General features: G+C 57.4%; 3 protein-coding genes across 7 annotated transcripts; 1 reads left to right on the forward strand and 2 right to left on the reverse strand.

The window, feature by feature from the left end:
* Window positions 1–667: 667 nt before the first annotated feature.
* PAQR6 (progestin and adipoQ receptor family member 6) lies at window positions 668–5,249 on the forward strand. Of its 4 annotated transcripts, none has more exons than XM_025858979.2 (8): window positions 668–793; window positions 2,046–2,123; window positions 2,566–2,693; window positions 2,790–2,995; window positions 3,168–3,294; window positions 3,685–3,781; window positions 3,871–4,021; window positions 4,300–5,249. In XM_025858979.2, the coding sequence occupies exons 2-8, from the start codon at window positions 2,073–2,075 to the stop codon at window positions 4,572–4,574; spliced, it is 1,035 nt and encodes a 344-aa protein (XP_025714764.1). In that variant the 5' UTR covers window positions 668–793; window positions 2,046–2,072; the 3' UTR covers window positions 4,575–5,249. The 4 variants fall into 4 exon arrangements, with proteins under 4 accessions (XP_025714764.1, XP_025714763.1, XP_025714765.1 ...); XM_025858978.2 differs by lacking the exon at window positions 668–793 and adding an exon at window positions 1,323–1,452; XM_025858980.2 differs by lacking the exon at window positions 668–793 and having other exon boundaries at window positions 2,072–2,204.
* A 104-nt stretch (window positions 5,250–5,353) lies between these two features.
* On the reverse strand, window positions 5,354–7,439 carry BGLAP (bone gamma-carboxyglutamate protein). Its single transcript, XM_025858899.2, has 4 exons — window positions 6,100–7,439; window positions 5,932–5,970; window positions 5,753–5,822; window positions 5,354–5,603 (listed from the first exon to the last, which is right to left on the reverse strand). The coding sequence occupies exons 1-4, from the start codon at window positions 6,161–6,163 to the stop codon at window positions 5,474–5,476; spliced, it is 303 nt and encodes a 100-aa protein (XP_025714684.1). The 5' UTR covers window positions 6,164–7,439; the 3' UTR covers window positions 5,354–5,473.
* Window positions 7,440–7,583: 144 nt separating this feature from the next.
* PMF1 (polyamine modulated factor 1) lies at window positions 7,584–27,459 on the reverse strand. 2 transcript variants are annotated; one of them, XM_025858898.2, is made up of 5 exons: window positions 27,237–27,440; window positions 10,631–10,736; window positions 9,910–10,010; window positions 8,746–8,941; window positions 7,584–8,054 (listed from the first exon to the last, which is right to left on the reverse strand). In XM_025858898.2, the coding sequence occupies exons 1-5, from the start codon at window positions 27,395–27,397 to the stop codon at window positions 8,001–8,003; spliced, it is 618 nt and encodes a 205-aa protein (XP_025714683.1). In that variant the 5' UTR covers window positions 27,398–27,440; the 3' UTR covers window positions 7,584–8,000. The 2 variants fall into 2 exon arrangements, with proteins under 2 accessions (XP_025714683.1, XP_073744743.1); XM_073888642.1 differs by lacking the exon at window positions 7,584–8,054 and having other exon boundaries at window positions 8,472–8,941; window positions 27,237–27,459.
* Window positions 27,460–27,610: the final 151 nt, after the last annotated feature.

A 27,610-nucleotide genomic window follows, 5' to 3' on the forward strand; every position in this document is an offset into this window, starting at 1 on the left:
GAAAGGTTTCTTTGAGGTGAACCCCTCCAAGCAAGAAGCCGGCAACTCGGGCGGAAGCTCTGGGGATGGCTTTGTGGAAGACACAGTCGCGTTCGCTGGCCCTGTGAGCAGCTGGTGCCTTCGCAGGGGTGTTAGGTGCCAATTCTGGTGAAGACGGAAGCTCTTCCTCCAGGGGGCCATGGGCGGGAGCCTAGAGACCAGCCTCTGGAGCCTCAGCCCCGTCTTCCTGCGAGGACCGGCCCGTCCAGTGTGTCGGGACCAACAGGCTCACGGGTTACCTGGTGCTTCAACCAGCACCTCCTGAAGGCCTTCGCTCTGGACTCTGCCCAGTACCAGGCGCTAAGAGGCACCAAAGCCCAGGGAGAGGGGCTTTCTGAGGTCACAAGTCAGGATTTGGATTCCTGTGCCCAGCCTAAGGCAGAGCCCCCCCGCTCCTGGCAGGACCTGACCCCTCCGGCAGCCTGGTCTGAGGAGGGCTCTGCGGCGCCCTGCCTGTTGTGGCCAGTCTGGTGTCCGTGGGCTTGGGTCACGCTGGAGGGGCTGGCTGTGTGCAGGAGGCCGCGTGAGCTGCCTGCTAATGGGGCTGGGCCACCCCACGCTGCTCCCTGGGGGCTGGACAAGGCTGGGATTGTTCCCCGGCTCCCCTTTGTCTCACTCCCCGCCTGGGCCAGGCCTGCCTGCCCACCCACCACTCTCTCCCTCCCGTCAGCCTGGCTGGCTGGAGCCTGGGACTCTGCCCGAGGAGCCCTGGGCCTGCTGACCCACCGGCTTCGGAGCGCCCGCCAAGGTTCGGGTAAGGCAGCGCACCTGGGGCATGACGCCTGCTCTGGGGGACCAGAAGTAAAGCGCCTGCTCCAGCCCCCCTCCTCTGGTCCCATGGCCACGGCACACAGTCCTGCAGAGACCCTAAGCCCTGCCGCTAAGGGAAGGGACCCTGAAGGGAGCTAGGCCCCAGCGTCTTCACTCCCACCCGTGCCCTAGGGAGGTGGGCAGCACGCGGGATGGGTCAGACCACCCCCATCCCATTCCTGGGAGGGGCGGGGATACCCGGGAGGCCTCGGGAGGCCTCGTCTAAAAGCTCAGCTGGGGCCCAGGGACTGGAGACCAGGTCTGCCTCTGCCCCGCAGGGCTGCCAGCACCCAGCTCGAAGGCGGAGAGGGCCTGGCAGGAGCAGAGGCTTGGGGGACCCGCCCACGGAGTGAGGTCCCCAGTGCGCGGCACACACGCAGACCGCCACCGGGGGAGGCAGGAAGACGGGCGGGGCCGGGCTGTATTGTTGCCGCGCGGTTTTGGCCGGGAGGGGGAGGGTCTTATTCTCCCTCCCCCGGGGCGGCTCCACCCGCCCGGCTGGCCCAGCCCCTCCACTGGTGCCAAGGAATGTGCCTGGGAGGGGCGGGCGGGGCAGCGGAGCCGCGGCCGCCTGGAGGCAGCGCACAGGTCTGGAACTGAGAGGTACGGGTCTCAGGAGGGTCGGGGACCCCCGGGGCACATGAGAAGTCCTTAGAGAAGAGCCAGACACCCCGCTAATTCGTTGCCCCTCCCACAGCCATCTGGCCTCTCCAGGAGTTCTCGGCAGCATCATCCGCTGGCTGTGCTCAGCCCCAGCTCTGTGGGCCAAGGGGCGTTCTGGTGGGGGGCAGGGGGTGCGTGAGCGCTCTCCACACTGACCTCCCCGACTCAGGCTTCCCTGGAGACAGAAACTGGAGGCTGGGGACCCGGATCCAGGGTCTGGGGCTACTAACAGAAGCCGCCTTCGGGCTGGGGAGCACCCTGCGCTCAGTCTGTCCTGGGCTGAAGCCGAGCAGCCCCTGGGGCCGGGGGCGGGGAAACGGGGGTGGGGTGGGGGTGGTGCTGAATAGTCCAGGCTGGGATGGAGAGGGGGTCACGTGGTAGGAGGACGGGGAAGCCAGCTCCCACCCACTCGTGCGCGGGCGGGCACATACCACCCTGGGTCCCAGTGACCAGGTCCGGCCTGGACCAGGGTGAGAAGGGGCCTGTGGATGGGGACAGATACCTGATGCCCTCACCCCGCACTTTGTCTCTAGGTCACAGTGTGGAGGTGCCGGGCCACCATGCTCAGTCTCAAGCTGCCCCAGCTCCTTCGAGTCCACCAGGTCCCTCGGGTGAGGGGCTTGACCCACCACCTCCCACTCCCAGGCTACTGACGGGGGCAGAGGCTCTTCCCTTTGAGCAGTTGGGCATGGGTGAGGGGGGCTCCTTCCTGCAGCCCGTCTTATGCCTGCCATCCCTCTGCTCTCTAAGGAACCTGGGGCCACCCCTCCCCAGAGCCCAGAATTCTCCTCCACCCAGAGTCCCCTTCTTCCCCGGCGCCCCAGCCCATCCCTCCTCTCTGGGCCCCTTCCCGCTGCCTCCTCGCTTTCTCCTCTGCTCTCTGGGTACTTGGGACTTGCGGTAAGATGGGGGTCGGATTTGGTTTGGCTTTGGGGCCGTGGTGCCCTCCAGCCCGTTCTCTTCGACGCCGCTTGCACAGATCTCTCACGGGGAGGAAGGAGCGGGCCCAGTGACGCCCCTCCTGTGTCCACCCCCCCACCCCGCCACGCACAGGTGTTCTGGGAAGACGGCATCATGTCTGGCTACCGCCGCCCCACCAGCTCAGCCCGGGACTGTGTCCTCAGCTCCTTCCAGATGACCAACGAGACGGTCAACATCTGGACTCACTTCCTGCCCACCTGGTGAGCGGCGCCCCGAGGGGGTCCTCGACGGGCAGGGGCCGGCGGGCCCGCGGGCGTGGCGGGTGGGCGGCAGGCCTGAGCTCCTGCCCGCCGCAGGTACTTCGTGTGGCGCCTACTGGCGCTGGCGGGGGGCCCGGGCTTCCGGGCGGAGCCGTACCACCGGCCGCTGCTCGTCTTCCTGCTGCCCGCCTGCCTCTACCCCTTCGCGTCGTGCTGCGCGCACACCTTCAGCTCCATGTCGCCCCGCGCGCGCCACATCTGCTACTTCCTGGACTACGGCGCGCTCAGCCTCTACAGCCTGGGTGAGCGCCCCGGGGTCGGGGCGGGGCCGGGGCGGGGCCGGGGCGTTCGGGGGCGGGGCCGGGGAGGGGGCGGGCCCCGGAGTGCTGGGGGCGGGGCCGGGCGCGGGCACTCGGGTGTGGGGCGGGCGCGCCCTTGGGGACCCCAGCTCCAGCCCCGCCCCTTCCTCCCCAGGCTGTGCCTTCCCCTATGCCGCCTACTCCATGCCGGCCTCCTGGCTGCACAGCCGCCTGCGCCAGCTCTTTGTGCCTGCTGCCGCACTCAATTCCTTCCTGTGCACCGGCCTCTCCTGCTACTCCCGGTGGGTGCTCCGCCGGTGCGGAAGGGGAAGGCGGAGGGACAGGACAGGGCACGCCCCAGACACACCGGAGCCCGGCGATGGCGCATGTGCGCCTCCGGCTCTGGACCGACAGTAGCAACAATGGCCCGGCTTATTGAGGACTCACCGGGTGTCGCTCCGGCGGGCCAGCACCATACCTGCGCTGTCTCCTTGAATTCTCACAGCCAGCCTAGAGGGCGCAGGTGTCTACCCCCCTCACAGATGTGGCCATTTCCAGGGGGGTCACATGCCCTAAGGGCTTTCACAGCCACTAAGCTACAGTAACATTCCATCTTGGCCAAAGGACCCCTGACCTTCGGTGACCACCCCCCGAGAAAGGATGGTAACCAGCCTTTCCCTACCGCCTCCCAGGTTCCCGGAGCTAGAAAGCCCAGGGTTCAGTAAAATCCTCCGCACGACTGCCTTCGCCTATCCCTTCCTGTTCGACAACCTCCCCCTCTTCTACCGGGTAAGGGAGGCTGGGGCTCCTGCTCTCCCTGCGCCCCAGACCCTCACTCCCAGAGGCCCTCTCCACCAGCTCTGCTTGTCCTCTGCCAGCTTGGACTGTGCTGGGACAGGGGCCCCAGCTGCGGGCAGGAGGCGCTGAGCGCCAACCACCGCTACCACCTCCTCTGTGCGCTGCTCACTGGCTTCCTCTTCGCCTCCCACCTGCCCGAGCGGCTGGCCCCAGGACGCTTTGACTACATTGGTGAGAGCTCAAGAGTGGTCCCCATCCAGGAAGGGGTGAGGGGGGACACAGCGTCCCAGAGCACAGAGTGAACAGAGTAGTGGGGTATCACAGCCAGGGAGAATGCCCGGGCTCCGGGCTTCCCCCCTCCTCAGATAAACTAGTAGCGTGTGTACCGGGGGCCTTGTAGGTTCTCTTATTCCCAGTTCAAGGGGCAGCCCGCCCAGACAATGAAGTAGGGCAGCTGTGGGAGCGGGGCCCGTGCCCTGAGCCGCCCACCCCACCCCCACCCCCAACAGGCCACAGCCACCAGCTCTTCCACATCTGTGCCGTGCTGGGCACCCACTTCCAGCTGGAGGCAGTGCTGGCTGACATGGGATCTCGCCGAGCCTGGCTGGCCACGCAGGAACCCCCCCTGGGCCTGGCGGGCACGGTGGCCACGCTGGGCCTGGCGGCGGCCGGAAACCTCCTCATCATTGCTGCCTTCACAAGCTCCCTGTCTCGGGCCCCCAGCACCTGCCCTCTGCTGCAGGGCAGCCCCCTGGAGGGGGGCATGAAGGCCAGACAGCAGTGAGGCCCTATCTCTGAGCCCGCCCTGGGGGAAGGCAGAGGCCAGGCCCCGGTGCTGGGGAGGAGCCCCAACCCGGGTCTGACGGAGGTGGGGCACGTCGGAGCCTGGAGCCAGGAGTGGCTGCGGAGAGAGTGCCGAGGAGAGGAGGGGGCGGGGCGGTGCCGAGGAGAGGAGGGGGCGGGGCGGGGCCGGCAGCAAGCGGGAGGCTCAGCAAGGGTGCGCTCAGCGGGGCCGGGGCAAGTGCCGAGGGTCTGAGAGGGGCAGTGCGTGTGTCCAGGCTGGAGCTGGGGGCAGGGAGGTGCCGGGATCCTGACACCTGGTCCTGTTCCTGCCTGCAAGTCTCTGCCAAGCCCGGGGGACCCCTAACACGACTAACCTAGGCCCACCCCGCGTGCTCGTGCGCCCGGCCCGGAGACCCGCGGCTGTCCTCGCCTCCCAAACCGGGCAGCACCATCTCCTGACAGCTCTCGGCCCACCGGGAAGAGTCTGTCTGCCCTGGTCACAGCTGTGTGCTCAAGGTGTCCAGGCCTTTGGGTCTATGTGGGTGTCCCGGGTGGTGCGGTGGGTGGGGTGGGGGAGGGGTGCTGGGCTAGAGGGGGAACCCTAATAATTAGACTTTTACGAAGCTCCTTTCGATGCTTCCAGACGAGGCAGGTACAAATAAATCAGTCGACAGCAGATTTGGGGAAGTACTTTCTGAGACTGAAGAGGGTACACCTCCTCTCCACTCCCATCCACAACCATCCCCCCAAACTCCACAGATGGACAAAGACTCGCAGCCCCACAAATTCCTCTTCCGGGGTTTATTCTGGAGCAGCTGGGATGATGGGGACCCCACACTTGCGGGGCAGGGGGGCCAGGGAGAGGGGAGGGGAGCCGGGGTTGGGGGGTTGCTGCCCTCTCTAGACTGTGCCATAGAAGCGCTGGTAAGCGTCCTGGAAGCCGATGTGGTCAGCCAGCTCGTCACAGTTGGGGCTGAGCTCGCAGACTTCCCTCTTGGGCTCCAGGGGATCCGGGTAGGGGGCTGGGGCTCTGACAGACCAAGACAGCGGCATCAGCCTCCACGACCAATGCCTGCCCTCTCCTCCCATGGCCCTGGGGGGGGGGGGTCCGCAGAGCCCCGGGCAGGGGGCTGCCCTCTCCCTGCCCATCCCCCAGGCTGGGCCCTGGACAGCACTCACCCCAGCCCGGAGTCCAGGTAACGCCGGAGCCTCCTCACCACCTCGCTGCCCTCCTGCTTGGACACGAAGGCTGTGGAGCAGAAAAGGCAGGGATCAGGTGGCTCAGGGTCTGGGAGGCACGTGGCGGGCAGCCCCGTGGGGTGATGCGCGCCCACCCCTGACCAGGCCCTGCCTCATACCTGCACCTCTGCGGGACTCCACACCGCTGGGCTTCGCATCTGCAAAGGAGAGGGCCCGGTTCACCCCTGCTCGGTCCCCGGGGTTCCCCCACCAGGACAGAGCCTGCAGGAGGGTGCTTGGACCGGAAGTGGGGGGAGGGGAGGCCGGGCCAGAGCCGGGGCACTCACCCGCCGTGCCAGCCAGGCACAGTGCGGCCAGGGCCAGTAGGGGGAGGACTGTCACGGGCCTCATGGCGGGAGTGTCCTGTCCGTCCGCGTCTGGGAGCGGCTGCCGGGCTGCTGCTGGGCCTCAGCTGGTCTGATTCTGGCCGTGCGGCCAGCACCCTTTATACTCTGGGTTGTGCCCTGGAGGCAGGGGGGAGGGGGGAGGCGGCGGCGGCGGCGGCAGCGGCACCCACCATATTGTGGGTGGGTCACGGGGGGTCTGCCAGGGCTATTTGGAAGTCATCCGCCCCAGCTCTGAAGGCCAAACCCCAAAGGATGTTGTGGTTGGAACTAGAGCTGCCTGGGCAGGCCCAGCCCCTCCCCAAGGGGTGTACCCCGTCCCCAGCTCCAGCCTCAGTTTGAGCACCAGCAGGGCAGGCCGGGAGAGGCGGGAGGGGAGCCTGGGGAGAAAGGGGGCTCCAGGTCTAAAATAGACTCCAGTAGAGCCGGGCTGCCTCTGGAAGGCTGTGATTTGCACTGTTGGCCCTGAGGGCAGGAGCCAAACCGCAGGGAGGAAGGGGCCCGAGGCAGCGATGGTTCATCCGGAGGCAGAGGTGCCCTGCCCCTGCGGCCAGCAATGCCCAGTAATGGCAGGCCAGGGACCCGAAACCGTCCGAGGCGGGCTGTCAGATAAAAGACAGCTCTTCTGTTCAGGGCAGTGGGGACCCTCTCCCGGAATCCCTCGCAAGGGGGAGAAGCAGGGCCTGTGAGGAGCTGGGAGACGGAGTGCGCCTCTGACCCTCTGACCCTCCTCCTGCCCTGGCGGCCTCCTCGAGGTTAACAACTGTGGGGGCCTGTCTATCAAGACACAGACGTCCAGCCCGAAAAACCCCATCCCAGCACAGCTGAGGGCCACGTCCACTCAGCCCCGCCTGGAGGGAGGGTGTCCTTGAGCCCGGCCTCACTGCCCACCCCACGGCCTGCGGCCAGGCATGAGGGGGGTCTCACGTGTGAATGCTGCAGCCCCATTGGGCTCTGGTCCAGGCAGGAAGGTGGCCAGCAAGGGCCCCCTGACATCTGCCTGAGTGTCCCCAGTGCCCCCAGACAGACCCAACCAAGCCTCCCCGGGGTGAGGCCCTCTCCAGGGAAAACAGTTTTGCGCCCCACGAGTACCCATCCACTTCACCGGCCGGTCAGAGGAAGCGCCCATCTGCGTGCGTGTGTGTGTGTGTGCGTGTGCACGCTCACCATGCGCAAGACTGAGGGAGGCCCGCCCGGGGCTTTCTCACAATGAATCCGAGTGGCAAAGAGAAGGGTGGAACCCAGGGGTCCTGGTCTCCATGCCGAGGGGCTCGCTGTTCCCCTGCACGTGATGGTCAGGTGTGCCCCCGCCAGCCCACCCCAGCCTGGAGGCTCTCAGAGCAGCGCTGGGGCCTTGCGGGGGGCCTTGGCCCAGGAGAGGCTGGAGAGGCCCGGCAGAAGCAGCAGCCTCACAGATTACAATGGAGGAAGTGGAGGAAGTTTATTTATGGATGTGGGGAGAACACGGCACGGTCCCTCGGGCTGACTGGCAAGGGGGCAATCAGGGCAGACCGAACAGAGACTCCCTGAGCCAGGTCCGGGGGCGCTCAGGAACGGGCACGGCAGCCGGCTGGCCCTGACCTGGAGGACACAGAGCCCGGTGCCTGATTCCCAGCACGGGAGCTGGCCGACAGTCCTCAGGTTAGAAGAAAACAGGGAAGGGTCTGAAAGGGGTGAGGGGCTGCGTGTGTGACCCAAGGGAGCCCCAAAGCAGGAGAGACAGTCGGGCCTCATCCCCCAGCTCATTCCATCCCTGCTCGGGGACTGGGCATGATTTCAGTGGTCCTCAGGGGCAGCGTGCCCAGGCCCTTGGCCCCGACCGCCCTGGTCTGGCCGCCGCCTCCTCACTCAGGCTCCCCCAGCACGCCCAGCAGCTCCATCTGTTCTCTGCGCAGGGCCTGGAAGAGGAGGGGGCGAACGCGGCTCGAGAAAACCCGAGCGCTTCCTCCCACTCGGCTCGACTCCAGGCCTCTCTCCCGCGGGACGGTGGGGAAGGAGTGGCTGCCGCTGCCCGGTGCCCCGGAGCCGGGGACGGGGTGAGGACCAGAAGAGCCACTGGGCCTGCTCCTGCTGCCGGCTCTCCAAGGCTCGGGGACCCGGGAGCCAGGGATCTGGGGACCCACTGCTGTGAGGAACAGGAAGGCCCGCCCCAGGAATGGACCCACCAAGTGGTTATAAGTAAACACAAGCCGGCCATCCGGATGACGGAGCGAGCCCAACAGTGGTGCAGCCCCTCGAGCCCTGCCCACAACCCTGGACTGGAGCCACTCTTTGAGAGAGAGGAAGGGAGAGGAAGGGAGAGGAAGGGAGAGGAAGGGAGAGGGGGAGAGGGGGAGAGGGGGAATCTCAAGCAGACTCCTCGCTGAGTGCAGGGCCCACATGGGGCTTGATCTCATGACACTGAGACCACCACCTGAGCCCAAACTGAATTGGACACTCAACTGGCTGCACCCCCCCGGGGCACCCCCTAATGTGCACGTTTTAAAGCTCCTGGGGATCGGTCACGTGGAGAACCCCACAGCCACGGAGCACTAACCCTAACAGGAGGGGCCGGTCCCTCGGGCCGGGGACCATGCCGGGGACACTCACCTGCCAGGCCTGCCGCCGCGCCCCGCCCTGCCGCCGCAGCTCCTGCACCCGCCCCCGCCCGGCCAGGACGGCCTCGGCCAGCTGCCTGTTCTCGGCCTCCTGTCTGTGCACACGGCGCTGCAGGGCGTCCCGCTGCTGCACGAAGTAGGGCACCAGGGCGCTCCGCATGTCTTCCTCCGGGATCCCACTGGGGCGCCTGCGACCCCACCGGGGCCAGTGGACGGGGTGGGGAGGGCGTGTGTGGGTGAGGCTGCCGTGGCCTCCCACCCGCAGCCTCCCGTGGCGCGGGCTTCCACTGCTACACTCACCGGCTGGCGCTCAGCTCGGCGCCCAGGGACCCCCTCTCCCCGCTCTCCCCGCCCACGTCTGCACCCAAGCCGGCCCAGCTGCATGCACCGCCCCCCATGTCTAGCGCTCCAGGACCGGAGGCGACCTTCCAGCTACTGCCTCTGTCCGTGGGACCCTGCGCACCCGCTCCTCAGACAGTGAGCCGGAGACTGGGGGACCCGGAGGGGCCCCAGCAAGTGCTGGCTAACGTGGGAAGATGAGGCAGGCGGGTCTGGAGTCAGGAGGACGGGGGTCCTGAAAGCCCAGAGCGAGGGGACGGGTTGGTTCCAATGGGGCAGTGGGGTGGAAGCCACCAGAGGTCCTTCAAAAAATTTGTTTTCAGCTCTAAAACTCATTTCTCTTATGTGTTAAGATCACAGAGCATAAAAAAATTGGAAAGCACAAGGAAGGTGTTTCCTGGCTCTGGCCCAAGACAGTTCAGGCAGGGAAGGTCGGGGGAGGCAGGAGCTCGGCGTGGGACGCCCCAGGCCACAAGGCTGCCCGCAGGGACGTCAGCCCCCAGGGCAGCAGCTCTGGCTGTCTTGTTCAGCACTGAATCCCAGGCACGTAAAACCGTTTGGGGCGTACAGTAGGTGTCCCCTAAATACTGTTAAATGGACAAGTGAATAAAACCCAGACGCCGGGCCCGCCTGACACAGACTGCAACTCCGCCCTTCCACCTCCTGCCGACGGGCAGATGGGTCCTGAAATGAGCCCCCTGCAAGGACGGCCGCCCCCAGTCGGCCCCAGGCCCCAGACAGCACGCGCCGGCTATGGGGCTCTTCTCCTTCCCCGGAGGGGAGGACGGGCTTGGCCCGCGCGCGGGGCCCTTCTCACCAGGCCGGCTCCGTGCGGTCTTTGCCTTCTTGCACGATCTTGTCCAAGGAGCTCAAGACCGCTTCCAGGTTCCCCTCCGCTTTGATCTCAGAGATTTCCTCCTGAAGAGCAAGCAGGAAAGAGCTCTAATGACACCAGACAAGGCCACAGTGAAAATAGACCAAGCCGTGGGCAGGACTCAGTAAGATCTGGGCTGATTCCAGTGTCTTTGTCCCAACATTCCAACTTCCCTCCATGTGACTTTAATAACTAAAAACAGGAAGTATCAGATGGAAAACACTTGAGAAGAGCCTGCCCAACACCTTGGGATGCTGCAGCCCCAGGCCCAGCGGCTGGTGCCACAGACACACCCTGGTGCTTCCTGCCCGTCCCCCCCCCCCACCCCGCCCCGGAGCACGAGGGCACGGGAACGGAGCCCTCCGAAGAGATCACCATATTCCTTAAAGACACGAACACAGTCCTGTCATCTTTGGTACTCCCTGTAGCACACAGCTCCACGGAATTGCACGGTTAAGTGTCTCCTCTGCACCTGGCCCTGCACCAGGTGCTGGGGATGCGAGGAGGCCAGGAGCCCCTGCGGCAGACAGCACGGGGACATGGCACCGGACCCCGAGAGGAGGGACACGCCGGGGAATGGACGGCGGCCACGGCGGGCAGCTCTGAGCACTGAGGACCCAGACGGCCCGAGGCAGCGCCCCCTGCTGTGTTCCTTGCCACTCACCCGGACAGATGTCTGCAACTGGGTGACGAGCTTGTCATAGATTCGCTGTGTCATCTCAGGCTGCAGCTGGTAGAGGTGCTTGTAACAGTCAGTGAATCTCTGGTAGCTGGCAGGAAGGACAGACAGTAAGATGGAGGGTCACATGCCCAGCTAGCCGCCCCCCCCCCGGCCGTGGGGCTCGGGGTCCAGTCAACTCCACGGCCCTGGGTAACGGCTGTGGGTGCGAGAGGCCTCACCTGTCCCCAGGGGTCCTCGCTGCCTCTCAGCAGAGCCCAGCCGAGCTCAGGGGTCTCCCCTTAACCGGTGGGTCATACCTGTCCACCACGGTGCATCAAATCACCGGGAGGGCTTGCTAGGACTCGGCGCCAGCCCCCTCCCCCCCGCCCCGTCCAACCAGCTCCCAGGGGGCGCTGCTGCTGGTGTGGGCCGCGGTCCTTGAGAAACTCTGGTCGTCCCAGTCCCCTTGCCGGGCTGGACCAGGGCAGGGCATGCGGCCGCAGGCAGAGGTAGCCTTCCTCCTAAAAGGAGCCACACGGGAAGGATGCCCCTTTTGCAGGATGTGACTACACGTGCTGGAGGCAATGTCTCCAGCTCCCAGCCATCGTGGGGGCCCTGGCCTGAGGGCAGAGTTCATCCCCTAAGGAGGCTGAACGGAAGAGAAGAACTGGGGTGTCTGAGGACATCATCAAGCTGCTGAAGACACCAAACTAGAGCCACCCCACCTTGGGGCTGCTAGTTAGCGGGGTAATGGATTCCTCTTATTGTTCACGCCATTTAAAAAAAATTTTTTTAATAGATTTTATTTATTTATTTGAGAGGGAGAGAGCGTGAAAGAGAGCGCACAAGCAGGGGGAGTGTCAGGCAGAGGGAGAAGCAGGCTCCCCGCTGAGCAGGGAGCCCCACGTGGGGCTCGATCCCAGGACCCTGAGATCATGACCTGAGCCGAAGGCAGACGCTTGACCGACTGAGCCACCCAGGCGCCCCTGTTCATGTCTTTTAGAATCAGGCCTCTGTCACTGGCAGTTGAGAGCTGGGTCCCTGATCCACCCTCGTAGCTGGGAAGATCAGAGGGTACCCAGGACGCTCCCAGTGGCTTGCTCTCTTAAAAGTCTCTTGCCTTTTGTCTCCCCACTCCCTGCGTTCTTGTGTCTCTACCTTCTCCCTCGGGCCCTTCACCTTCTGCCAAGGTTCGGCGCTGCCTGCTGTGCTGGCCGCCAACCAGGTACTGGGTGTTCTGCGGGGAGGGAGGCTGCACGGCCCTCCCGGAGCTTCAGGCAGAGAGATGCCAGCAGACACAGAAACACACGTGACCATGGGGACGGCCACTTGTGGAGGGCGCTTTGAAGGAAAAGGGTCTTGGGATCGTCTTTAAGCCGGGGTGGGGGGTGTTCAGTGACCTGCAGGAAGTGTCTGAGCCAGGGAGTCCCCAAGCACGTAACAGCCCACATCTGTGCTCGGCTGTGGGTCCGGATGCTCCTCAGCTGTGTGGTCAGGCTGGGGGGCCATGGGACACACAGGGGATTGGGCCCCTGGAAGCCGGCGCCTAGCCCCCACCCCACCCGGGGAATCACTGCTGGTCCCCCCTTCCCATGGCTCTCGGCCTCCCTGCCCAGGTCCTGCCCTACACAATGTCTGTGGGGCAGGTGACACTCGAGAGCGCACAGGGGCTTGCAAGGGACACCTACTGTGTTTTCAGGAAATCTGTGAGCCTGCTGTTCAACACGGCCGCACTGAACACTGTTATATAATCTGGCAGTAAATGTTAAAAGAAATGGTACTAACTACTCAAAACACACGACTTGCTAACGCAGCACATCCTCGGTGCTCTGGAGACAGCTGACACCCTGTGTGTGGAAACACTGTGTAAGGTCCACCACCACCATCTCTCTGGCACTCTGGATTGAGCGTTTACACCTTGGCAACTGGCAAACGCAGTAAGCCAGGGCTTTATTTTTGGAGGGTGGTTGCAAGCCTCTGCCGGTGGCTCCACAGGAGGGGACGGTCTCTCCCTGTTGTGACGGTCCACACTGGACGCCGACACCCCGTGGGGGCTAAACCTTGGCACCCGTGGCCAGGGCACGGGACGGATGGCGGACACCCTTCAGCCTCGGTGGGGCCCCAGGCATCTTGTGTGCCGCCAGCCCCCCTCGCCACGCAGTCTGTGGCTACACGAGGAATGTGGGGACGCAGGACGCCTGCCCAAGTGGGGCTGGAACTGAAACTGGGTAATTGTGGCTTGAGATGGGCTTGGCTTGGACACCGGAGATCCTGTTCCTCCACCCGGCCCACTTGACGGCAGAGGGTCTGAGTAGGCCCCCGTCCTGCACTCAGGCAGCCAGCAGCGGCGAGGGCCTGGGGCAGGGGCCGGGGGCCAGCCGTCTGCGCGCCAGTGCTGCGCGGAGCTCTTCCCACAGCCCCGATGGGCTCTGAGGACTCAGTGAAAGTGAAGGCCGTCCGCACAGATCCCCAAATGGTGAATGCCTGCTGCACGGGCACGGAGGGAAGGCAGCCACACTGGAGGCTGGTGTCAGCGAGACAGGAGGACGGGATCTTCGCTTTGTTTGTTTCCAGTCTTACTGTGATATAATTGCCTCCTTGTATTAAGGCACACAGCATGATGCTTTGACTCACATATACAATGAAGTGATGAGCACAGAAAGTGTAGTCAACACCCATCACCAGCTCACAGAGACACAAAAAACAGGGAAGAAAAGCTTTCCTCGTGATGGGAATTCTTGCAACAGACGCTCTTCCCAGAGTGGCGTGAGCTGCGGTCATCGTGGTGGACACTGCATGCCCAGGGCTTCCTCATCCTCTAGCTGATGCGCGTGCCTTTGTCCACCTTCCTCCAACCCCCCCCCCCCAGGAATTCCCTTCTCGAGAGCCAGGGCAGGCTTGGGAATGGTTTAAATGCCCTTGTCAATCTCCTAAAAAAATACTCTAAGGGAGAAGCAGGAAAAGTGATGCATTTTAGAAAACATGCCGGGCCGTCCTGCCGCCTGCAATGTCACTGGGATCACTGGGATTTCCAGGGTGCCCAGAACTGTTTGATGCGGCTGCAGACCAGCCCTACCCCCAGCTACCCTGGACTCCAGGCCAGCAGGCATGCACTGCTGGGGCGGGGGAGCCCTCGCTCATGAGCAGCCCCGGTGGCCTCTCTGCAAGTCCCCTTTGGCTCTCTGTTGGAACGGTGCCCTGGCCTTGGCCTTCCAAGGGTACGCAGGGGGCTACCCAGCTGCGTGCTGGCTACGTGCACTGGGTCTGCGGAATCTTGGCCTGCCTGTCTGGGTTCAAATCCTACCTCTACCGCTCATCAGATGAGTGATCTGTGACTACTTCTTTACCTTTGCCAGCCTCAGGTTCTGCTCCGTCAAGTGGGGATAGTAAGTGTGTCCGCGCTCACAGAATTACTGTGAGGTCACATATGTAAAGTACTTAGAACAGTGCCCAGCTCACTGACAAGCGCCACGTTAGCTACAATTAGTATCCCTAATTTCAGGAAAACAGTCCTCACTGCCCCCCTCAGAGGTGCCGAACAGTAAGCTGGCTTCCGGGATGGGGCGCCTGGGTGGCTCAGTCGTTGAGTGTCTGCCTTCGGCTCAGGTCATGATCCCAGGGTCCTGGGATTGAGCCCCGCATCGGGCTCCCTGCTTAGCAGGAAGCCTGCTTCTCCCTCTCCCACTCCCCTTGCTTGTGTTTCCTCTCTCGCTCTGTCTCCCTCTGCTAAGTAAATAAATAAAATCTTAAAAAAAAAAAAAGTTAGCTTCCCAGAGTTGAGAAGTCTCCTTGCAGAAGGCAAGTGCTTTGTAAAAGGGTCCTGGTGGCAGATGCCTGCACAGAAGCCAGCCCAGTGGCAGGAAGAACCCACTGGCCCCACGACAGAGAGACGCTAAGTTGTGCCCCCCGCAAAGAGGGCTACATTTATCATCAAAGTTACTGTTTGAAATGTATTTACTGAATTTATTAATGGATTTTAATCTAGTTTTTCTCTTATACTTTTTTGTTAATTTTTTAAAGTAACCTCTATGCCCCATGTAGGACTTGAACTCACCACCCCGAGATCTAAAGTGGCCTGCTCCTCAATCCTTCCTACACAATATTTCATTAACTGCACTAAAAACTCACTGTAAACTGAGTTATCACACATTTATTATTTTTTTATTTTTTTAAAGATTTTATTTACTTATTTGAGAAAGAGGGAGAGAGCACGAGCAGGAGGAGGGGCAGAGGGAGAGGGAGAAGCAGGCTCCCCGCTAAGCAGGGAGCCCGATGCAGGGTTTGATCCCAGGACCTGGGACCATGACCTGAGCCGAAGGCAGATGCTTCACTGACTGAGCCACCCAGGCGCCCCATTATCACATAAGTTTAACTTAAAAAAAATTAACTTCAAAATACTGAAGCTCAGGGATGCCTGGGTGGCTCAGTCAGTTAAGCGACTGCCTGCACCAGGCTCCGTGCTCAGCGGGGAGCACCTGCTTCTCCCTCTGCCAGCTGTTCCCCTGCCTGTGCACACGCGCGCTCGCACTCTCTCTGACAAATAAATAAATAGAATCTTAAAGAAATATACTGAAGCCCAGAACCAAGCCCTCGTGGTCTGTCAAGGTGGGGGTTTGCAGGTGGCTCCGCGGGTTCACCCGGGCTCTGCTGGCCTGGTGTGCAGCCTGGCGGATTGCGGCCCCGCCGAACGTCCCTTCACGGGCTGCCCACCAGAGGGCGCCTCGGTCCCAGCCCAGGGATGGGGCGCACAGCGCCTGGGACAGACACAGCAAAGGTCTGCACACTCCCCACCACCCACCCACGGGAAGGCTGCCCCGCTGCGCTAGCAGGTGCTCTTCGGTCAGCTCCTTCCCGCTGCCCTTCCTCAGGCCCGGGTCTGCTGGGCAGCCCTTGCCTAAGAAAGAAAAGGGAAGCCAAAATGAGAAATGCTCTTTGATGACAGCACAAGTCTGTGATTTATGACAACCGTGGCAAAAAGTTACCTTTTAAAAATTAATCTTCATTAGGGGCGCCTGGGTGGCTCAGTCAATTAAGTGTCTGCCTTCACCTTGGGTCATGATCTCTGTGTCACCCCCCCCCCCGCCCCCTGCATCGGGCTCCCTGCTCAGCAGGGAGTCAGCTTCTCCCTCTGCCCCTCCCCCTGCTCATGTGCACCCTCTCTCTCTCTCAAATGAATAAATAGGCCCCCTGGGCTAACCTAACCCTTTATTGCTTGGATTCCCTTTGGAAACTACTAGAAACTTAATAGTGAGAACCTGAAATTGAGACACTTTTTCTGAAAAAGACTTCTGATTTGATAAATATTAACACAAAGATACAAAAAAATTCCATCAAGATAATTGTACAGTAGTCTCCCTTACCCACGGGGATACATTCCAAGACCCCCAACAGATGCCTGAAACTGTGGATAAACCTGAACCCTGTATATACTATGCTTTTTCCTGAACATACATACATACCTATGATAAAGTTTAATTTATAAACTAGGTACTGTAAGAGATGAATAACACTATAAAAATAATTGTTCTATAAAATATACTTATAACAGCATACTGCAATCAAAGTTGTATGAATGTGGTCTCTCTCTCAATACGTTCTTCTTTGGTGGGGCAGAGAGGGATTTATTGGGGTTTCCTGAAGAGAGCTGGGATTGCTGAGGTCTGGAATCACTCATCCAGGCCATCCAGGGAGTGGCAGCGTGTTCCCACGTGACAGGGGCTGCACAGACCGTGATAAAGATGAGCAGCAGCATTCCGGGCCCGCGGGTGGTGCTCAGTTGGCACAGGGACCTGAGCAGTAAGGTCTGGGTGGAGGAAGAACCACCTACTCCTTGTGGCCAGGCGTTCAGTCACCAGATGGTGGTGGGGGGCTTCCTATGACACACAGTACTCACACACTTGTCACGCCTAGAACCTCAGGGATCCGAGGCATGCCTCCCACCGGAGGCGGGGTCTGGGTCACTGGGAGGTCTCTCTCTCAATATCCTACTGGACCACATTCACCTTCCTTCTTCTTGTGATGCTGCCCAATGATGAGATGCCCACGTGGCGAGATGAGGGAGGTGAACACCGTCGGCATGTGACAGACTGTTGGGCTACTCCTGACCGTCTGGCCGGACGTCAGAAGGAGGGTCATCTGCTTCCGGGATACTGTGACAAAGGGAAGACGGGTCTATCCCAGGAAGACAGGATAGCAGAGGGGGCTCACAGGGAGCTCAGGGAAGACGCCTCGGAGGAGGCAGTCTGAGACCCAAGCGGGAAGCAGGAGTCGGCCAGAGGACAGGAGGAGGCCCAGGCGGTGGGGGAGCTGCAGCGGACATGTGAGGAAGTCGACTGCAGCGCATGGAGGGAAGGAGGTCCTAGCAGGGAGAAGCGGCCAGTGGAAAGAGCAGATCGCTGCAGAGCAGCTCATGGGCACGTGTGTGTGTCCACGTGCATGTGTGTGTGCACCCACGGCCCTGACCACAGCTGAACAGGGAGGGGCCGAGGAGTAATGGCCCCGTGTGCTGAGCTGATTCTGGAAGCCATCCTGAGCCAATTAACCCGTTTAAGTAGGAGAAGGACATGCTTCAAAGTGAGCAGTACGGGAGGGGGCAGGACTGAGGCTGGAGGGCCAGGCTGGAGGCAGTGGCAGCAATGGAGTGAGATGGGGGGCCTGAACCTGAGCACTGGCACACAGGAGGGGAGGAACAGGCTGAGAGCGAACTGCTTCAACGGGGCTCAGTGGCTGGCTGGAGCGAGGGATTAGTGAGCACGCCCAAACCTCTGGCTTAGAGAACGGGCACACAGTGGTATCTTCTACCAAGCCAGAGACCACAGAGGGAGCAGCTGTCCCGTCTCCACCATGCTGAACTTAACGGTTCTGTGAGACACCGAGGACAGTCCGGGAGTAGACTGCTGGAGCCTGACGCTGGGCAGAGAGATGCAGCCGGGGAAACCTCAGGGACTCCCCAACTATCTACTGTGTGTCGCCTGGGCGCCAGGCACCGCGATCAGCTTGAGTGCAGAGCGGTGAATCAAACAGACCCGACCCTGTCGTTGTGGTTTACGTGGGGGACACGGACAAGGGAACTGTGCACTGTCAGAGAGCTACGGGGGCATAAACTAAGGTGTCGTGATAAAGAGAGTAACCAGGGGAGGAAGGTGGCTTTAAAGAGGGTCACCAAGAGATGGAGGAAAACCATTCCTGGCGGAGCAGACCTCAATTGCAAATGTCCTGAGGCAGAAAGCTCTTGCTCTTCCAGAAGAGGAGGAGGTCTCCCCGAGGTAACAAGTCATAGGCGGGGGCCGGAGAGCGCGGGGCCTTGGAGGCCAGTGCAAGGAGCCGTGCAGACACTCAAGGGCTGTCAGAAGCAGCAAGCCATCCAATGAGATGTGATCATTCACGTGTGGAGGGACATGAGGAAGGGCCAGCGCTCACATATTCAAGGACGAGGAGACGAAGAGGAGCCCAAGAAGGTAGAAGGGCAGAGACTGCGGGGAAGCCAAGGGACAGTGTCAAGGACAGAGGAGTGGCTAAGCAGCGTCAAATGCGACAAGGAGAGCAAGTAGACAAAATATGAAAAAATATCCACACTATTTAGCAACAAAGAGTTATTTTTAGTTTTTAAAGATTTTATTTATTTATTTATTTGACAGAGAGAGACACAGCGAGAGCAGGAACACAAGCAGGGGGAGTGGGAGAGGGAGAAGCAGGCTTCCTGCCGAGCAGGGAGCCCGATGCGGGGCTTGATCCCAGGACCCTGGGACGGTGACCTGAGCTGAAGGCAGACGCTTAACGACTGAGCCACCCGGGCGCCCCTAGCAAAAGAGTTATTAATGACCTTGAAAGGAACGTTTCAAGGGAATGGCAGCAGAACTGCTTCCAGCTGAGACAAAAACCAGAGATGGGGGACTAGCGCCTAGAAGAGAGAGACCTGCAGCCACAGCCTTGGAAGTGAGGGGAGTGACACCAAGAGAGTGACACCGAGGGGTACGCAGGACTGGGCGGCTCTCAGCCAGATCCACAGACGCAGGAACTCCTCCTGGTGACCTCAGTTTTCTCTACGGACCAGGTGCTGGGGATCATTCTCACGGCCAGGGCACAGGGGCGGGGCGCAGGGGTGCAGGGGAAAGGCCTGAGGGGCACGATGGACATTTCCAATAGCTGCTGTGGAGAAGGGGAGAGGACTGGCGGGGTAGGAGGGGCGGGGGTAGGAGGAGAGGCTCCACTGAGCTGCTCCACCTGCTGGGGAAGGGGCAGAGGGCGAGGGCGGAAACTGACCTGGGCTTGGCCAGGCGCTGGGAGGAGGGAGCAAAGGTGCAGAGAAGCCCGAACCTGTACAAACAGCTCTGAACCCCAGGCCTGTTTCTCCCCCCAGCTCCTGATGGATGGCACCACCCGCCACCCAACCACCCCAAGGGGGGGTCCTGGGGTCCCCATCCCTCCTCTCTCCTGCATCCCACCCCCAGTCGCCTCCGTCTGCCCCACCTCGGCAGTTAGGCACGGGACTCCGGGATGACAAGCTTTTTAGGGTCAGACGGAATGCTTCAGACTTTAAAAAAATGGAATGATTAAAAAAAAAGCCCAGACTAAACTAATAATTGTCATTTTTAAATGACTATAAAATGTGGGGCGCCTGGGGGGCTCAGTCGTTAAGCGTCTGCCTTCGGCTCAGGTCGTGATCCCGGGGTCCTGGGATCGAGCCCCGCTTCAGGCTCCCTGCTCCGCGGGAAGCCCGCTTCTCCCTCTCCCACTCCCCCTGCTTGTGTTCCCTCTCTCGCTGTGTCTTTGTCAAATAAATAAATAAAATCTTTATAAATAAATAAATAAATAAATAAATGACGATAAAATGAAACTTCGCAATTTTATTTTTTTTAAGATTTTATTTAAGGAACGTCTATACTCAATAGACAGGCGTTTGAACCTACAACCCTGAGATCAAGAGTTGCATGCTCCACCCACTGGGCCACTAGGCAACCCTAGTCAACTGCAATTTCAACACAATTAGAGAAAAATCATATTCATGTGGGATCTGCATGCTTCCCTCCATAACCTGATTTTAAAATTTACCATTATGTGATCATTTTCCCATGATTAGACGTTATTCAAACTAGAATTTTTTTTTTTAAGATTTTATTTATTTAAGAGAAAGAGAAAGCACAAGGGGGGGAGGGGCAGAGGAAGAGGGAGAAGCAGGCTCCTGGCTGAGCAGGGGGCCCGATGCAGGGCTTGATCCCAGGATACTGAGATCACGAACGGAGCAGATGTTTAACCAATTGAGCCACCCAGGCGCCCCTACGGGATGCTTTTTAAAGACATTGACACACAAGGGGCGCCTGGGTGGCTCAGTTAGTTAAGCGACTGCCTTTGACTCAGGTCATGATCCCGGCGTCCTGGGATCAAGTCCTGCATCGGGCTCCCTGCTCAGTGGGGAGTCTGCTTCTCCCTCTGACCCTTTCCCCTCTCATGCTCTGTCTCACTCTCTCTCAAATAAATAAATAAAATTTAAAAAAAAGACACTGACATGAGTTGGAGTCTCAAAAAAAATCAGTCTAGAGCCTCTAGAAAGACCGTAGATAGTCCTGCCAACAATCTATTCCTCTGCAAAGCAGAGTACCTTTAAAGTCATTGTATTCAGAGCATTACAAATAAATAAATAGAGATTTTTAAATCGGTGGAGATATCTCAAACATGAAGAAAAAAAAAGGATCAGTCATGACTTTAAGAAACATCAGGGGCATCTGGCTGGCTCAGTTGGTAGACTGTGTGACTCCTGACCTCAGGGTCGTGAGTTCCAGCCCCATGTTGGGAGCAGAGATTACTAAAAATAAATAAACAGGGGCACCTGGGTGGCTCAGTTGGTTGGGCGACTGCCTTCAGCTCAGGTCATGATCCTGGAGTCCCGGGATCGAGTCCCGCATGGGGCTCCCTGCTCAGCGGGGAGTCTGCTTCTCCCTCTGACCCTCCTCCCTCTCATGCCTTTCTATCATTCTCTCTCTCTCTCTCAATAAATAAAAATATTTAATTAAAAATAAATAAATAAATAAAACATAAATTGTGACTGGAGATTTTGAAAAGAAATGGATGGCTCAATCAAAAAGATTTTCTTAATGAGCATATAAAAGATTTTAATAAAACTGAAAAGTTGAAACTGATAATAAGTATAGAATTTTACGCCCAGGAAACAGAAACCACACATTCTTTTCAAGCACACATGGAACATTCACAAAAACTGCCCACATACTGGCCATATGATTTCAAAGTGTCAAAAGTTCCCCCCAAAATCAGTGTCATACAGACCATGTGATCTAACCATAATGCGATAAAATTAGAAGTCACAACAAAAGGATAACTTTAAAAAAAAATCACATGTCTGGAAACTAAATAACATACTACTAATCATTGGGTTAAAGAAGAAATCGTAAGGAAAATTACAAAGTCCATAAGTTTAAATGACTACGTCCACATATGAAAGAATGGAGTTGGACCCCTTTCTCATACCACACACAGAAACTAAACTCAAAACGGATCAAACATAAGATCAAAAACCATACAACTCATTAGAAGAAAACACAGGTGTAAGTCTCCATGACCTTGAATCAGACAGTGGTTTCTCACATATGACACTAAAACCACCTGCAACCAAAGAAAAAATTCTCTGCAACTTTTTATCTAAATAAATACACATTAATAAGTCATCTAAACTGGACTTCTCAAAATTAGAACTCTTACAAGTTAACAGTAAAAAGACAGCCCACTTAAAAAATGGGCAAAATATGGGGCCCCTGGCTGGCTCACTCAGTGGAGCATGCAACTTGATCTCAGGGTTGTGGGTTCAAGCCCCATGTTGGGTGTAGAGATTATTTAAAACTAAATAAAGGGGCGCCTGAGTGGCTCAGTCGGCTTTCTTCGGCTCAGTTCATGATCCTAGTTTCCTGGGATCGAGCTCTGCATTGGGCTCCCTGTTCAGCGGAGAGTCTGCTTCTCCGTCTCGCTCTGCCCCGCGTTCGTGCTTGCTCTCTCTCTAGCGCTCTCTCAAATAAATAAAATCTTTAAAGACAAAAATAAAATGAAAAAAATTATATATAAATAAATAATGGGCAAAATATTTGAATCAACATTTCTCCAAATAAGATACAAAAATGGTCAATAAGCACATGAAATGTGCTCAGCCTCGGTAATCCTTAGGAAAATACAAATCCAAGGCACTGTGAGATACCACTTTATGCCCGGCTACGGGCTATCATCAAAAAGACAGACAGTGGGGCGCCTGTGTGGCTCAGTCGTTAGGCATCTACCTTCGGCTCGGGTCATGGTCCCAGGGTCCTGGGATAGAGCCCCACATCGGGCTCCCTGCTCCGCGGGAAGCCTGCTTCTCCCTCTCCCACTCCCCCTGCTTGTGTTCCTGCTCTCACTGTGTCTGTCAAATAAATAAATAAAATCTTAAAAAAAAAAAAAGACAAACAGTAAGGAGCGTGGGTGAGGATGTGGAGAAATCGAAACCCTTGCCACACCTCAAGCTGGTGGAAATGTAAAATAGCACAGCTGCTTTGGGAAACAGTCTGGCAATTCCCCCAAAAGTGAAACCTAGAGTTATTACATGAGCCAACAATTCCACTCGTAGGTGTATCCCCAGGAGAGCTGGACACTTGTTCAGTGATGCTCTCCGCAGCATTATTCTTAACAGACAATAGGGTGAAAACTGCCCCACCTGGGTGTCAGTCAATGCAGGGTAAACGAAATGTGGTAGGGAAAGCCACACAACAGAATACAATTCAGTCATAAAAAGGAGTGACGTATTGACACGGGGGACATGGACAAACCCTGAAATCATTCCTTATGCGAAGTGCGAGAATCTGGACACATCAAGCCAGGTGTGGTATGCTCTGTATAGATGAAATGTCCAGAACAGGCAGAGGCACACAGACAGAAGGCAGACGGGTGACTGCTGGGAGCTGGGATGAGGAATGGGGAGTGACTGCTAACAAACACGAGGGGCAATGAAAATGTTCTGGAACCAGAGAGTGGTGATGGGTGCACAACTCTGTGAGTGTGCTCATTGTGCACTGTGAGGGTAAATTTCATGGTATAAGAATTTATATCTCAATTAAAAACTTAAATGACTATGAAATATGAAATACCAGAATTTGTAGAAACCAGCAAAAGTAGTCATACGAAAATTTATAGTGTTTTTTTTTTAAGATTTTATTTATTTGACAGAGAAAGACACAGCAAAAGAGGGAACACAAGCAGGGGGAGCGGGAGAGGGAGAAGCAGGCTTCCCGCTGAGCAGGGAGATGGATGCGGGGCTCGATCCCAGGACCCTGGGATCATGACCTGAGCCGAAGGCAGACGCTCAATGACTGAGCCACCGAGGCGTCCCTATAGTTTTTCTTTTTTTTAAGATTTTACTTATTTATTTGCCAGAGAGAGCGAGAGCACAAGCAGCAGGCAGAGGGAAAGGGAGAAGCAGACTCCCCACTGAGCAAGGAGCCTGATGATGCGGGGCTCGATCCCAGGACCCTGGGATCAGGATCTGAGCCGAAGACAGCCGCTCAACAGACTAAGCCACCCAGGTGCCCGGAAAATTTGTAGTTTTAAAAAAGCACATTTTTCAGAAAACAAAAAAAAGGCTGAAAAAGAAAAGAGCTAAATATTCAACTCAAGAACTTGGGAAAAGACTAATAAACCTAAAGAAATAAAAACAAATAAATAATAAAGATAAAGATAGATTTCAAAGATATAGAGACTCATAATAAACCTCAAAAGTTTTTTTTAAAAGCCAATTCTGTAAAAAGATTAGTAAGATAGAGAGAACTCTGCCTACACAAAGTCCAAAAAAGAGAAACAGCATATAATGGAAAAGGGGAAAATAATAAAAATTTAATTTAAATAAAAATTTAAAACATTTTGAAAAGTTAGAGTATAACAGACAAAGGAGACAGATTTGGGTCGGGGGGATGCCTGTAAAACAGCAATTCTGTCACAAGAAGAAATCAAATCTGAGCTGACTTGTAGCCATTACAAGAAACCGCTCCATGCCAGACGTCTGCAGTGCCCTCTGGAGGACACATCCAGCATCACGGCTCTTAACGCCCACTGTCCTCAACCACGCCCAAAAGTTCTTGGCCTAAATGAGCTCTTGCAAATTTTTTCTTTTTAATGAAAGATTTTATTTATTTATTTGAGAGAGAGAGACAGCAAGAGAGGGAACACAAGCAGGGGGAGTGGGAGAGGGAGAAGTAGGCTTCCTGCCAAGCAGGGAGCCCGATGCGGGGCTCGATCCCAGGACCCTGGGACCATGACCTGAGCCGAAGGCAGACACCTAACAACTGAGTCACCCAGGTGCCCCTCTTGCAAACTTTTAAGACACAGATAATCCCAATCTTATATAAATTGTTTCAGAAGAGGCAGTACTGTCCAAGTCCTCATACATGGCTAATAGATCTTTGATTCTATAAACAAATAAGGACAGTAAAAAAAAAATTATAGGTCCATTAACTTACTAGCATACGAACACAGATCTAACTAAATCTAACAGTGTATTTTTCAAAAGATTTTATTTTTAAGTAATCTCCACCCAACGTGAGGCTCAAACCCACAACCCCAAGATCAAGAGTCACACGCTCCCGACTGAGCCAGCCAGGTGCCCCCTAACAGTGTATTTTAAAAATGCACCATAATCAAGTACATTTATTCCCAGAATGCAAAGATGGTTTAACTTCCACAAAATCAACCAACGGAGATCACCAATATTAATGAACTAAAGAAAAATTCAAGATCATCTCATTAAAGGAAGAAAACATTTGATAAAGTTCAACATCTAATTATGACTCTTCAGGGGCATTTGGCTGGCTCAGTCAGAAGAGCACGTGACTCGATCTCTGGGTTATGAGTTTGAGCCCCATGTTGGATGTAGACATTACTTACATAAACAAACACATTTAAAAAAATAATTATGACTTTTTAAAAACCTCTCAGAAAACTAGAAACACACAGGGACTTTCATAATTTTCCAAAAATACGTACCAAAAACTTAAACACTGTGGAGAACTTTAGGAAAAAGGCAAAGATGATTACATCACTGTTTGCTACAAGTCCTTGATGACAATGTGGGTGAATCTCACAAAGGCAATGTCAAGGAAAAGAAGTCAGACATAAAAGATTACAAACCACAGGATTCCATTTAATAAAGTGGGGGGGAGGGGCGGAAACCCAGGCAAAACTAATGTCTGGTTAACCAAAGTCAGGAAGGTGGTTACCCTTTCAGCTGAAGGAAAAGATGGGAAGGGGGCATACGAGCACTTCCTGGGGTTGTTTCTTGCTCTGGGTGCTGGTTACATGGGTGTGCTCGTTCGTGAAAATGCTATCAAGCTGAACATTCATGATCTGTGCATTCTGAGGGAAGTTATACTTTAATAAGAGTGGAGCAAGACTGCGAGATACAACTATCTTACAAAAAGCAACAGTTTCTCTAAGTCATCAGTAACTAATGTTAAAAAAAATAGAGAATATTCACAATAGTAACAGAAACTACGAAGGACTAGGTAGTGACCTAGTAAAGAATGCATGAGTTCTTTAAAGAACTTTAAAACTCTACAGAAGGGGCGCCTGGGTGGCTCAGTCAGCTAAGCGTCTGCCTTCAGCTCGGGTCATGATCTCAGGGTCCTGGGATGGAGCCCTGAGTTGGGTTCCCTGCTCAGCGGGGAGCCTGCTTCTCCCTCTGCCTCTGCCTGGCGCTCCCCCCGCTTGTGCTCTGTCAAATAAATAAAATCTTAAGAAGATGAGTCTGGGGGCGCCTGGGTGGCTCAGTTGGTTAAGCGACGGCCTTCGGCTCAGGTCATGATCCCGGAGTCCCGGGATCGAGTTCCGCATCGGGCTCCCTGCTCGGCGGGGAGCCTGCTTCTCCCCCTGACCCTCCCCCCCCATATACTCTCCCTCTCTCTCTTTCTCACTCTCTCAAATAAATAAATAAATCTTTTAAAAAAAAAAATGAGTCCAAAAAAAAAAAAAGCTGGAGGAAATGAGTAGGCAGCTGTCGGAAAAGGAAGCCATATGACTGACAAGCGTAATGAGGGTATGTCCCAAGCTGTGAGGCAGCCGGGGTGTTACAACCACCGTGGGGCAGCCCTCTCCACACCTTCAGAGCGGCAGGAGTTAGAGTGGTGGACCCCGGTGCTGGTGAGGATGGAGAAGACTGGAACAGCCTTTCTGGAAAGCAATCTGACAAGCCACAGGTAGGTGTAAACCCCAGAATCCAGGGGCCCCTCTCCGTTATCTACGTCCAGAAATGCCAGCACTTGTGCAAGAGCGTGGACAAGGACAAGTCACCTGGGCATGACCTGTGGAAGCGGGGTCCGGAGGCAACCAGGGGTCTGTGACCGGGGATGGGGAAGCGCTGGATGCGAATCATGGAATGAAAAGCAGCCTGAGAAGCCCTGAACCACATGCACTTACAGGACGTGGTAAGATCTCAAAAAAAAAAAAAAAAAATGGTGTTGAGTGAAAAAAGTTGTATGCAGCTCAATCACCATTCATATAAACTTAAAACATGCAGACAAAACAACATATTTTACAAGGAAGCGAACATACTCAAACGTCACTTCTTGCACTCATGCTAACCCTGACGCCCCCATCGCACTGCTCTATTCCTTTACCCTGATTTAGTTCTCTTTATGGCACCAGTGCACCTTCTCCAGGAGAGCAGGGACCTTCCTGGCCCCTTGATCACAGGTTCATCTCCAGCTCCTGGAACATAGCCTGGGACACTGTAGACGCAAATGAATAATCGGAGGACATAGAGCCAATAGAAAGTGGGGCCTATGGAGAGGGGAGAGGAAGACAAGAACGAGCGGGGCGGTGGGGGACACTAAAACCAAGAAGGGACCTCGCCTGGACAGATCTTGGTGGTGTCTTATGACGGCTCCATAGCAATAATTACAAATTGTTTTATCAAATTAATTACTCTGGAAACTAGGTCCTGCACGAAAAGGCCGCCACCTCCCCTCCCCCAGCAGACCTGACTACCTCAGGGCCTTTGCACAAGCTACGTCCGTCGTCTGTAGGCTCTCCCCCATCCCTCCCTGCTCCTGGTTCCGCTCAGTGTCACGTCCTCGGTGGGCTCCCTTCCCCGAGCTGCCCTCCACGCCATCGCCTGCCCGCCATCTCAGCAAGCGCCGTGCCTACTCTGCCCCTGCCCGTCTCCACCCACGGATGCGCGCCAGCAGGGCGCTCGTACGTGTGCGGCCTGAACCCTCGGGCGCAGGGACGGCCGCAGCTCTGTGCCGGACTAAGGCGCGGGCCGCGCGGGGAGCACGGCCGCAGCACCGCCCGCGGGGGACACGGCGCGACCCCCGCGCGGACGGCCCACGACCCGCCTGCACTTCCGCATCGGGTCGTGGGCACCCCACACCTCCCCAGCCGCCTTCCCGCACAACGGGGCCCGGGCCGCGGATGAAAAGAGCGCCGAGCTCCCCGCCCCGCCCCCGGACGGAGCGCGCGAGACCACGTGACTGAAGGCACGCCGGCCAATCACAGCCCGGGCACGAGGCCCCGTGACCAGGCCGCCGCCAGCGCCGCCGCGCCCCCCCCCGGGCCTCTCGCACGCCCGTAGCTTTGTCCCCCTTACCTCCCGGCGGCGACCAGCTTCTGGAGGAAGGTATCCACCAGAGTGTCGAGGAGCTTCACCCTCGGGATGGTGGCGCCGGGGGGCCCTGATTCCGGACACGACCCCTCGGGCCCCTCTTCCTCACGGCCGCTCTCTGCGTTGACGCTGCGCGCTGCGGCCATGTTGAAGCCAGACCGCCAAATCTGACGGGCTCGGCCGCCCCGCCCACCGAGGCCCCCGATTGGGCGGCCTCGGCACCGGGCCCCCTCCGGTTGGAAGCGGCGGGTGTCCATCACCGAGCCGCTCGGGGGCGGGGAGCCGCGCCGGCAGCCGCGCGCCCCGCACCCGCGTGCTCCTGGGGCGGGCAGGCGGAGTGAGAGCAAAAGCCACGGCTC

Source organism: Callorhinus ursinus, unplaced genomic scaffold (assembly GCF_003265705.2).
Source record: "Callorhinus ursinus isolate GAN/ISIS: 27379988/994484 unplaced genomic scaffold, GSC_fseal_2.0 scaffold92, whole genome shotgun sequence".
Classification (NCBI taxonomy): domain Eukaryota; kingdom Metazoa; phylum Chordata; class Mammalia; order Carnivora; family Otariidae; genus Callorhinus; species Callorhinus ursinus.

What these genes read in the sequence shown, in the direction of transcription:
- PAQR6 (XM_025858979.2), top strand. Translation starts at nt 2,073, where the DNA reads ATGCTCAGTCTCAAGCTGCCCCAGCTCCTTCGAGTCCACCAGGTCCCT. An exon ending in ACTCACTTCCTGCCCACCTG is followed by an intron (nt 2,694 to 2,789) that starts GTGAGCGGCGCC and finishes TGCCCGCCGCAG; the next exon opens with GTACTTCGTGTGGCGCCTAC. An exon ending in ACCTCCCCCTCTTCTACCGG is followed by an intron (nt 3,782 to 3,870) that starts GTAAGGGAGGCT and finishes GTCCTCTGCCAG; the next exon opens with CTTGGACTGTGCTGGGACAG.
- BGLAP (XM_025858899.2), bottom strand. Translation starts at nt 6,163, where the DNA reads ATGAGGCCCGTGACAGTCCTCCCCCTACTGGCCCTGGCCGCACTGTGC. An exon ending in GTGCCTGGCTGGCACGGCGG is followed by an intron (nt 5,971 to 6,099) that starts GTGAGTGCCCCG and finishes TCTCCTTTGCAG; the next exon opens with ATGCGAAGCCCAGCGGTGTG. An exon ending in GGAGTCCCGCAGAGGTGCAG is followed by an intron (nt 5,823 to 5,931) that starts GTATGAGGCAGG and finishes TCTGCTCCACAG; the next exon opens with CCTTCGTGTCCAAGCAGGAG.
- PMF1 (XM_073888642.1), bottom strand. Translation starts at nt 27,397, where the DNA reads ATGGCCGCAGCGCGCAGCGTCAACGCAGAGAGCGGCCGTGAGGAAGAG. An exon ending in AAGCTGGTCGCCGCCGGGAG is followed by an intron (nt 10,737 to 27,236) that starts GTAAGGGGGACA and finishes CCTTCCTGCCAG; the next exon opens with CTACCAGAGATTCACTGACT. An exon ending in GACCGCACGGAGCCGGCCTG is followed by an intron (nt 8,942 to 9,909) that starts GTGAGAAGGGCC and finishes GTGGGGTCGCAG; the next exon opens with GCGCCCCAGTGGGATCCCGG.